At 41.8% G+C, this 12039-nt stretch overlaps 1 protein-coding gene across 1 annotated transcript in view; it reads right to left on the minus strand.

Moving 5' to 3' along the window:
- Positions 1–12039, minus strand: part of EP300 (E1A binding protein p300) — a 113398-nt gene that overhangs the window by 22266 nt on the left and 79093 nt on the right. The window contains exons 12-20 of the mRNA XM_053255349.1: positions 11044–11153; positions 10380–10535; positions 9107–9565; positions 8443–8634; positions 7379–7535; positions 6869–6987; positions 6028–6267; positions 5229–5317; positions 2698–2778 (exon numbers count right to left, since the gene is read on the minus strand). Coding sequence (XP_053111324.1) covers positions 2698–2778; positions 5229–5317; positions 6028–6267; positions 6869–6987; positions 7379–7535; positions 8443–8634; positions 9107–9565; positions 10380–10535; positions 11044–11153 — 1603 coding nt within the window. The remainder of the gene's footprint in view (positions 1–2697; positions 2779–5228; positions 5318–6027; positions 6268–6868; positions 6988–7378; positions 7536–8442; positions 8635–9106; positions 9566–10379; positions 10536–11043; positions 11154–12039) is intronic.

The raw sequence follows: 12039 nt of genomic DNA on the forward strand, positions 1-12039 counted from the left end.
CCTCCGCCCACACGCTTTCTTCCATGGCTTGGATACAAACATCAACCAAGTAATCCAAGTCAAGCCATGAGAGAGGGAAAGGAGGGGCTGCCTCCACGACTGGGCGCTGCCTAAGGGGAGTGCCCAGTCGCCAAGGCAATTGCCTTCAAACTGCTTTTCACCTTCATGTCTAGCTGCCGTGGAGGAAAGCCGGTCATAGGTGCTTGCCTCTGTGACTGGGCTCTCCCTGTAGGAGTGTTTAGTCATGGAGACAACCCTCTCCGCATTTCTCCACTGAGGCTTGGATCCAGGCACGGAAGAAAATGGGGAGCGGGGCCTGCCTCCGCAACTGGGCTCTGCCTGTGGAGAGAGCCCAATCACCAAGGCAAGTACCTCTGACTGCCTTTCCTCCATGGTGGCTAGATGCTAGGAAGAAAGCAGTTTCCAGGGTGGGCATTTGCCTTGGCAACTGGGCTCCCTGTAGGCATAGCCCAGTCACAGAGGCAGCCTGCTCTCTCCCTCTGCTTTCCTCCATGGCTGCATGCATCCCCACTAAAAAAAGCTGCCCCCACAACCATCACCACCACTGACTGGAGGACTGTAACACAATAGCTTCAAATTTGGGCATGTCTGCCTGTCTTGTTTATAACAGACTCACTGAAAGAATAGTACTTAAATTACAGTGCAATCTTATGCATGCCTACTCAGAAGTAAGTCCCACTGAATTAAACATGGCTGACTGCCATGTAAATGGATACAGTTGTGTTTATGCAATGTGGTAGGCTAGTGTAACTTCTTCGTAACAGCACACATGTACCATTAAGATTTTTGTCTGGCTGGTGAACTGAGTCAGTATTTCTTGACTTGTCTAAAAGGATGCTATACCTCTCCTTAAGACTGGTTTCCAAGCATAATTCAAAGTGCTAGATTTAACTTTTAAAGCCTTAAGCAACCTAAGCCCTGATTAACTTGAAGGCTATCCTGTGCCCCTACCACACATTGAGATCCTCAGCAGTCCTAATATAAGTGCTCTACAATCTGAAATATGGCAAATGCCTACAGGTTCCAGATTCCTCAAAGCTGTGGTACCTCAAATACAGAATTCTGTGCCTGGCTATCTCCCTTTATTTTTTGAAGATCAGTAAGAAATATCATTTTCAGGAATGCATTTGTACTCTCATAATCTGACCTGACTTAAAATTATGTCTGTGTCCAAGGTACTCCGGCAGAAAAGCGACCTTTTCCTTTGGAGGCAATGTAAGTAACAGCATTTTAGGCAGGTGTAGTGACAAATGTTTAGGAATAGAATGTAATCCTTTTTAAGAAGTGTCATCTCCCTTTTTTATGTTGCAAGTACTTTTGAAACAGGGAACCATTTCCTCATTCCTTTTGCTATGTAAAGCTCTTTGAGAATGCTTTTTAAAAAAGCAGTATAGAAGTTTTAATAATAATCCTCATGTGGATGATGAATTATTATCCAGTTGTTTTGTCAAGGAGACATACACTTAGTGCTGGATGTTGCAGCTTCATTTGATTACACTTTAATTATTGACAATATGCACAGTCCTATTCATGAGATGCATTTGTTTTTAAAGAGAAACATATGCAGTTTATGCTGCATCAACTATTGCACAAATAAGGAATAGACAGTATAACCCACAACTATCCCACTAGTACACTGTGCTATAAAGAAAAAATACCTTAGATGCGCCTGAAAAAAATCAGTAACATCTTTCTATAGCTGTAAATCAGTAGCAGATCCCAAAGAACGAGCATTTAGCTCTATATAACCTTAAACACACTTTCTCCAAATGAACCTTATCTGCCAAGTCATCAGTATCAGGCTCTTTTTCCTTTTACCTATATAGTTTTTCCAACACTTGCCTCATTTATATTTCCACATCAACTCAGCTGAGTCTTAAGAGCTTCTACTACAAAGCCTTACAAGCATCTCTGTGGAGGGCCCTCCACATTTTCAGCAATTAATGTATGTATTATCTTGTATCTATGAAAATAAGGTTAGAAACACAGCTGTCTATTCACAAAGCATTATACACACACACACACACACACACACACACATACACACGACTGATTTATGTATGAAGATTCTGTGCCTTACCATGTTACCCAATTCTGAATAAGAAATGCCACCATTGCTTTCATATTTATGCCAGCTTTCTGTCAGGTACATGCCTGGGACAACTCTTCCCAAGCGAACAGTGCTGCCAGATCTCCTGCTCAAGCTCAGGCACATGTTTCTCAGGGGGGATGGGGAGATTTTGGAGGGGGCAGTAAAATTTGTATTAGATGCATAAAGCTAGTTTAATTATATGATCTAGAGTTGAATACAAGCTCCATGTTCTTTCTCCAATCAGAGGCAAAAAGAAAACCCTGAGTCAGAATTCTTAGCATTACTTAGCACATAAAATATAGAAATTTAATGAAATATTCTACTTTAAAAGTTATGTTTATTATTTTCCCTAACAATATAATGGTTTAGAGCAAAAGGTTATTCCAACATCTAGTGGTTGGTGTTATATCCAAGTTTCCAAAGGAATTACTTCCTTCTCCTGTCCCTCGCATAACAGTCACTAAGTCCTAGAATTAAGAGGTCTTGCCCAAATTTGTCACATTTTTGTACAAGTTGTAGTATTTAGACTGAGGCTGTCTTAAACTATGATGAATAGTAAGAATTTATTATTAAGAACTACTCACGTTTGAGGTTGTGATGGGTCATCCCCCAAAGCAACGCTCTCCCCTTGGATTTCGTTGAAGCACTTCTCACAGAAATGATACCTGTCGGCAAGAAGGCCATATTTGGGTGAACTGTTCCGTCCACACAACACAGCCCAAGCCAAGCAACGGAGCCACCAATCACAGCAGGCCAAGGAGGGGGGCGGGAGCAGAGAGCAGGTCATCAACGGCGACAGGGACATTCAGTGATGAAGATTTATGGGACCCATATTTTGTGTTTAGTTGGTTTGGTTTTTTTGGGTTGGTTTTTTGCATTCAAAGCCAAGTGCAGACAACGACAAGCATGAAGGAGAAATAAAAAAACACACACACGAACAAAGAAATGGGGATTTGCAGGACGAAAAAAACACAGAAGCAAGACAGGACAACACAAAGCAGAAAGCCAAGGCAAAGCACAGATTAGCATTAAATCTCTCAAATGGGATCATAAGCAGCAAATTATAGCAAATAAAGCGTATTCCATTTTAGAATACCCATGTTCTCATCATTTCAGTCATCAATGCCTCAAAAAAGCAAAGAATCAAAATGAAGAAGAAAGTGGGTAAGAGCAATTGCTATGCTGATGTCTGTATCAGATAGCAAGGAGAGGGCTGAAAAGGGGTGAAAATCATTCATCTTGAGAATGCTAAAATGTTGCGAGACCATAGTCTCCTGAAGTGTGCTTTTGCAACATCTATTTAAAGCAGCAGTAGCTAAACTCGGAACAATTTCTACACAATTGCTTACCATCAGCCAAAATATGTGTGTCACTTTAAGGTGCACAACAATCAACTACACACACATATATATTACTTTTAAACTGTTAAGTACTGAGGAACATCAATTTGGAGACACAGCAGTAGAGAGATGTTAAAAGGACTCCTGATTTGCCTGAATTAAAACTTGAATATTTTACTCAAGATGTTTTCTACCCTCAAGAGTGTACTGAAACTGCAGGCTCAATTGCAAAGCAAGTTAATTTGAGTGCACAAACATCTAAACAAAAACAAAACAAAAAAACAGAACTGTGACAGCATCATAAGGCGAAACAAAACCAACACTATGGGATCTGTAATTGCTACAGAAATGGATCACTCCCCATCCCTTTTCCCCAACACACAATAGAAATTAGTTTATATGTTTACACTGATAAGAACATCAATCAAGATATTCAAACGCACAGCCAGGATCCAAAGAACCACACAGCTAACTTGTTGCAACTTGGGGGTGGGGGAGCGGCTAGAGTGGGTTGGGCTTGTGTGTCTTGAATGGCAGCCCTCCTTCCATATAGCAGATCACTTCTGAAGCCACGAGCAGTTTGTGATATGACATTGGTGTCTGCTTGCTAAAGCGATAAAGTCAAAAATCCGGCTAAGCACACCCAAGCCCTACAAGCAAACCTCAAGCAGGTCTTTGAATCCCAGCCCAGATAACTAGGAATATTTCTTTCATCAATCTGGTATCTGTGAGACAATTGACTTATGGCTTAATAGCATTTAGCTATAAAATGTGGAAATTTAGGTTTAGAAGGGGAAACTGCAGGCTTCTCCTTCAGCTCCTCATGCCTTGCAGCATTTTTTTGTTTACCACGAGGGGGGGAAGCAAGCAAAGTATTGTTCCCACTTTGGATTCAGTGGTGCTTCCTTGCACAAAAGAGCTCTCTAAACATTTTTTCTTTCATGTTTTCCTGATCCCATGGTTGAAAACTAAACCATTCTGTAGAAAACAGCAAGTCCACAAAGAGAGACAGAAGCTGACCCCCTCCCCCAAACATGCAGGTAGAACTGTTAACACATGAACTTATTTAATACGTCAACTCCAGAGACTTCACCCCATGTGAAACCAACTTCCATGCCAAAAACAGACTACTCTTGAGCAGACTAATCACAAGCAAACAGAGGGTAAATTATGGGTCCATCACTGAGGCACTGAATAGCTGGCAATTGCTGGCATTCTTGCAAAACATACTGGACCTTGGTCTGATCCAGCAAGAACAGAAATTCTAGCAAAACACCTCCAAAAAAACATCCCCATGCAAGCCTACCCCAATTTAACAAATACCCAGTTTTTAAATTTAACTCTTAAATAAAATACAGATTAACCCACTATAGCTATGGATGTGACAATTATGTGGGTTTACATAGACAAGCAAATCCCTCAAGAGAAAACTGAAGATGGTGAAGTCAATGAACTCAAGATGCAGACATGTACTGTATGCTTAAAGAATGTACTGCTATCACTGTAACTAGCCATGTGCAGACAGACTGCTGTGCACTGCTTGATAGGGAGAAAAAGGTAACAATGGGTTTTCCTGAAATAGCTTTGAAGTTTATCATATAAGCAGAGTATACATGAACATTCAAGTTTCTTTAAAGAGGATCACATCATGCAAGGTGGCAGCTGGCTAGTATGACAAGTAATCTGTTCAGGAAGCCAAAGTATAAAAAGCAGCCTGGCTCTGTTGAATCTAATTTCTCAGAGCAGACACATTCAGCCCCAAAATGCTCTCTTACCTGTTTTGGTAACTGTAATAAGTAGCATCTCGTGGGATTGTGCATAACTGTTTGCCATAACAACATAAAGTCTGTGGTGAGAACTCCAACTGTAAAGAGAGAAACATATTTTATAAATGTTGTGCAGTGTTGGCTGGCTGTTCATGCAATGAGAATTTTGACTAGCTAATGAAAGTGCATGCACATATTCATTCACTTCATATTCCCCAGGCTGATAAGAATGTTGGGTAACCTGATCATGACAAAGTCCATTGAAATTAATGGGACTTGAGTTTGTAATGACGAGCATGATTAACTATTCTGGATGCTGCCCATTCTGATTCTACAATAGCATTAGGCAACAATCCTATACACAAACGCTTGTTTGAGAATAAGCCCCACTGAACTCTGTGGGACCTATTTCCAAGTAAATGTGCCAGTTTAAAGCTGCAAGAATGGGAAATTCAAGTTAAAAGGCCATGTGCTTTATGCTTAAACAGTGTTAGGATACATTTAATCAACTTTGAAATTAAAGATGAGCATACAGACAATTTTAAGCACACTTCAAATTAATGCAATTGAAACATGAGCACCAGAAGCATTTGTACTCATTCTAACATTGTGGATTCTAACTTCCCAATAATCTGCCGGACAGGACAGCCCAGAATTACATGGTGGTTCACAGGGGTCAGACAAAATAATGGACTACAAGTGGCCAATCCCAATGAAAAAATACAGAAAGGGTGTTTAGAAGTGGACAGTTAAATGTTTCAACAAGTGCTACAATTTTTTGAGGTTCAGTTTTGAGGCCCCTCCTTACCTTTCTTCCACAGCAATAGCCAAGGCTCTGCATAACTGGATCAATTTCCTGCTCAAACACTTCTGCCAGCTTGGAACAGTACTTATACACCCTGGATGTTTTGCGATTGTAAAGCCAGGCATTGTTGAACATGAGCCAAATATCATCTACATATTGCCAGGGTTCTTGGTACTGTCCTGTATCAAGCTTCCTCTTGATAGTAGAAAGATCCATGGGGTTCTTCACTATATCAAAGTAATCCTGTAGGAAAGGGGGGAAGAATTTAAAATTCTGAAACCCTAGAAAGAGTTCTCAACCCTTGGGTCCTTGTCCTCATGTTCTTTCTGTTGAACAAGAACTATGCTAATCACTATTCTCGCTTCTTAAATCCAGTTTTCCATACTGGATATCCTGGAACATGTGTTACTAGAACACAGAAATTAAGAGAATAATAGCAAGTCCTTCACACTAAGTCCTTCACAAAAGAGTTTGCTTTCGCTTCAAACAAGAAGGTTCAACATCCAGCCTTCCTTAGCTTCTTTCTGGTAACTATACTGGATTGTACTTGAAACTAAAGTGCCTCTCATTTGTCAAACACATCCACAAGTGAAACCCTAATGAAGAGTCTACTGTTCTCAGACAATCTGAGAAATATGCTTCCAGCCAGCCAAACAAAGAGATAATCAATTCTGAACTACTACTTTCCAAAGAGATAACTTTATTCAGAATGAGACTAATCCTGGCTTCCTATGTCTTTCTAGAGGGGAAAACTTACATAGCTACAAGACAATTTGAATACACACATAATAGCCCTGGCAAAGTTGCTGTGCATTAAGGATCTGCTTTTTAAAAATACACGTACAGGAATTCCCAGTAGTTGGGGATCCACAGGTTGTCGAAAGGGAAGGGACTCTGGATCCTGACGGTAAAGTGCCTCCAAAGTTGGCATAAGTGCCTGCCTCAACTCTTCTGGCTTGAAAACTGTGCAAGAAAAATGTGTAAGATTAAATTAACACACAAATTCATGGAAACTTGAAAGCTGCTTTAACATCAAGGCTATGTATAGTTATTTTTCTTCCACCCAATTTTCAATTAAAGAATGCCTAGATTGCAACATCTAGACAGGCCTTTGAAGTAACAAAAGCAAATTAGCAGAGTCAAATGGGCTGTAACCCAAAATTTGGCTTTAAAAAAGCTAAATCTGGCAACAGAGTGTTCCATAAGCCAGCCAAATTCCATACTTCTGTCCTTCAACCTAGAAAAGACATGACTTCTACAGAACTTTTTCTATTCAATTCCTGATCATGCCCTAAACCCGAAAAGAAAAGCTACTCAGCCTCCTTATTCGGCTGACAAGAAAAGCTTAACATACTTTTCCTCTTTGACTGTCCGGAAGCTGGTGAAGACTGAGTACCCGGTGTACTAGGTCTTTCCTCTTCTTCCTTCACTTCTTGCTTCACATCTGGTTTCTTCTCCTCTTGCTCTATTGGTTCAGATTTACATTCCTCTGTCATGGATTCTGCCTTAAACTGGAAGAAATACAACCCAGAGACCACACATATTTTATGCACAGGAGAGATATACATTTATTACAAGCAACCAACCAACCAACCGCTAATACTTCCAAGTAGAAGGTGGTTTGAAAACCACAGATAGCCATATCTACCCACAGCACACACAACACCTTCACCATGTATATACAACATAGGTGTCCATGGGCTTTTGCAGTCTCCTAGCAGTCGGACATTGAAACAGGATAGGCAATCCACAAATCTTATTTTACTTTCCACATACTGCTTTTTCTATAAAGTACTTTGTATAGGAAACACTTAATCCCTGCTTGGTCATGTTGACCAGGGGCCATCACTATCACTATCCCAACTAATCCTACTTCAGTGCTGTTGTAAGGATGAAGTGGATAAACTCCATGCATGCCATGCTGAACTCCTTGGAGGAGGGGCAAGATTCAAATGAGATAAAATGAATAATCACTAGGCATATACAGCATACTTGACTGCCTGCTCCCTCAACCTGCCTGGTCTTTGGGATCTGCCATAGACAGACGCTCTGTTTTCTGGCCCACTGCTGGCAGAAATGCATCTGACAAGTGCCAGGGCAGAACCTTTTCAGCGTTTGTCCCACTTATAAAACTCCCTTCTTGGAGAGATTCAAATGAACCCCTTGCTTGCTCTTCTTAAGAATTACAAGTGTTATTCCTTAAGGTTCTCCATTTTCCCCACAATCATGTTTTACATATTTATGGAAGCTGCTGGATTGTGATTTTAATGTCTGCTGCTTTCATTTGTAATGTTTTGATATTGCTTCATGATAACTTTTATTTTAAAATTTGGGGGGAGTCTATTTTTTGCTTGTGAGCTGCTTTGAGTTATGAGAAGTGGAATGAAGGTATCTATTAAATAAATATCACACAATTACCTCTGGCTTTTCCTCCATCTGAAGGTCTGTTTGTTCAGATTCCTCTTCTTCCATTTTAACCTCCATTTTCATTTCAGGTAAAGTTTGCTGCTGCTGCTGCTCAGGAACTGCTTGTTGCAAATTCACATCTGTACTGCTTGTGGATGGTGGGTTTGATACCTGTCCATCCATGTTTACACCTGGCTGTGAAAGCTAAAGAACAAGAAGCCACAAAACCAATAAATCCAGATGTTAAGTACTATCAAGCAGTATTTTAGCAAGTTCATTATTTGCTTCACTTTGCACTTAGACAGTATTTCAGGCCACACTGTCCTCCTATATTCAGGTCAGAAAATATGCTATACAACCAATTAGTATGACCAACATTTGTCTACCATGGAAATATGCTTAGCTGCCCTCTTCACCACTCCCATCAAATGCACACATACATCATAATGAGCTAGGGTAATTGAAGTGCATCTTTGGAAGCAGTGGACCCTTAAACTCTGCTATGCACACAACAAAAACGAACTCCAATGTGCAGTGTATTGTACTATGCATGCCACCAAGACAGCAAAAATCATTTCATCACTGACATGGTAACAAGCTAAACACAGAAAAGATTATGCCCAAAGTGGAATATTTTCTCCCCACACCCACACCCCAACTTAAAACATTTCCTTACAGGTGTTGTAGGATGTTGAGGCTGCAGTGGTGCTGTTGGGGTGGGCACAGATGCAGTCGTGCTTTGTTGTGAAAGAGGTTGCTGTGGCAGCTGCTGCTCTGCTGAAGGGGTAACAGATACTGGAGGTTGCATTTGTGGAGTCAACTGAGCCTGTGGGGGTGTTGGAGTCTGCCTCTGAGGGGGATGCATAGTTTGTGACTGTGGTCCAGATGGCATTGCTTGGGCAACCGTGGCAGGAGCCGAGGCAATTGTTGCCTGTGGTGGTGCTGGTGGCTGCTGCTGTTGGGGTACCAAGCCTGGTGGCGTATGGTGAGGTGTGGGAGTACGACTTGGTACTGGAGAAGGAGAATTTCGATGCAAGGTAGACTGTGGAATAGGGGGGCAGTGAATATGACTCCCTTGAGAACCTGGAGCCACTGCTGGAGAATTCACAGGACAGGAAGAACTGGTCATTTGTGCCTGTGGAAGAACAGGTAGACCTATCAATACCTAAGAAAACTAAACCGGGTATCATTGACTGGAGGCTCGCAGACCATACCTGACTCCCCAAGTGCCAGCTAGCACCCCTACCTGCTAACTCTAAGGGAACAAGGGTGAGGAGGGCACAGAAAGGGGTGATAAGTAAACCTGTTGGTAGTTCACTTTGAAAAGACCCACCATCTCTATTCCCTCCAAGTGGCCCTCCTATAAAACTAGTTGCTGACCAGAGGCACATACCTGCTTTGAAGAAGTGAGCAAAAAAAAGAAGATATTCTTGGGGTGGGGGAGAAAAGGTGAAACAATTATCGCTGCACAACAAACTGTCATCCCTTTTAGTTGCCCAATAACGCCATTGACTGGCTTGCATGGGATTGTTTTGTTTGCTTTATTTAAGTCCCATTTAGCTGCCTTTACTATGTTCCTATGTTGTCATAGGAAGCTGACATATACTGAGTCAGACCATTGGTCTATCTAGCTCAGTATTGTCTTCACAGACTGGCAGTGGCTTCTCCAAGGCTGCAGGCAGGAATCTCTCTCAGCCCTATTTTGGAGATGCCACCAGGGAGGAAACCTGAAACCTTCTGCTCTTCCCAGAGTGACTCCATCCCCTGAAGGGAATATCTTACAGGGCTCACACCTCTAAGTCTCTCTTTCATATGCAACCAGGGCAGACCCTGCTTAGCTAAGGGGACAAGTCATGCTTGCTACCACAAGACCAGCTCTCCTCTCCATTAGATGCAGCCCATACTATAAAAAGCCTGCTAATGGAAGCCCTCTCAAAACTAAAACATACTTGAGAAGTTGGTGTCTGATTGCCAGGTTGAGTCATAGGCGTGCTTGTAACATTCATTCCTGGGGACAATGCAGGAAATTGGCTCTGTTGCAGGAACTGGCTTTGATTGGAAGGCTGTCCAACCCCTGGCTGTTGCATACGTGGGGGAAATCCCATCTATGATAAGAAAGCATGTAACGTGGACAAATAAGGCACTGTACCACACAGTTAAAGTTAGCAATTGCTAGAATACAGATCATCATCATCATCATCATCATCATCATCATCATCATCATTTTATTTATTAAATTTATAAACCGTCCCATCCAGAAGCTCTGGGTGGTATACAACAACTTTTAAAAAGACATAAAAACACAACATTCAAAACAGTGCTAAAAACAATATTAAACCAATTAAAACCATTTAAAACCAATTAAAATACTTTTTAAAAAAACAACAACATGATCCTTCAAGATCATACTTCTGACATAAAGGTGGACATGGAGCCCAGCTGCCCAATAAATCCTGTTTTATGAAATGGCTGCAGGCTTAATTTTAAACAGCTCAACTAACTAAAGGATGGACAGGGCCCCAAATCTAAAAGCTATCAATAGCATTCACACACACACACACACACACACACACACACACCCCCCGAACATCACAGCTAACAAAGACAACTGACCTGACTCATGGTCCCTGTCTGGTTTAGCTGTCCAGGGTGCTGAAGGGGAGGAGTTTGCCGGGGTCCAACTGACGGCATTTGAATGTTCATTGGGCTAAATTGATTCATTCCTGTTTTAACACAAATGGTTGAGTTAATCAGAATATTTACACCATACCACACATATATAAGGGTATTTATTTATTTATTAAACTTCTATACTGCCCAAACTTTCGTCTCTGGGTGGTTAACATAAAAACAATTAAAACACATATAAAAGTTAAAACAATGCAACAATTTAAAAACAGCCATAAAATTAAAACAGACAATTTTAAAAAGCTGGGAAAGCTTGGGTGAAAAGATGGGTTTTCAGGTGTTTTTTAAAAATTGCCAGAGATGGGGAGGATCGTATTTCAGCAGGGAGTGCATTCCACAATCTCGGGGCAGTGATCGAGAAGGCCCGTCTCTGTGTAGCCACCAGACGAGTTGGTGGTAACTGGAGACAGACCTCCTTAGATGACCTCAATGGGCGGTGTGGGTCACAGTGAAGAAGACGCTCTCTTAAATACCGAGGGCCTAAGCCGTTTATGGCAACTAGCACTTTGTATTTTGCCCAGAAACCTATTGGCAGCCAGTGAAGCTCCATCAGCAGAGGAGTAATGTGGGCTCTCCGAGATGACCCAGAGACCAGCCTGGCTGCCGCATTCTGAACCAACTGGAGTTTCCAGACCACGTACAAAGGCAGCCCTATGTAGAGCGCATTACAAAAGTCAAGTCTGGAGATTACCAACAAATGTACCACTGTTTTGAGGACACTGATCTCGAGAAACGGGCGTAGCTGGCATATCAGCCGGAGCTGATAGAAAGCACCTCTGGCCACCGCCTCAACCTGAGAAATCAAGGAGAGGTGTGGATCCAGAAGTACTCCCAGACTGCGAACTTGTTCCTTTTGGGGAAGCGTGACCCCATCTAGAACAGGCAGATCAAGATCGTCTCTGGAGTTCTGACCCCACACAA

Source organism: Hemicordylus capensis, chromosome 5, assembly GCF_027244095.1.
Source record: "Hemicordylus capensis ecotype Gifberg chromosome 5, rHemCap1.1.pri, whole genome shotgun sequence".
Taxonomy (NCBI): Eukaryota; Metazoa; Chordata; class Lepidosauria; order Squamata; family Cordylidae; genus Hemicordylus; species Hemicordylus capensis.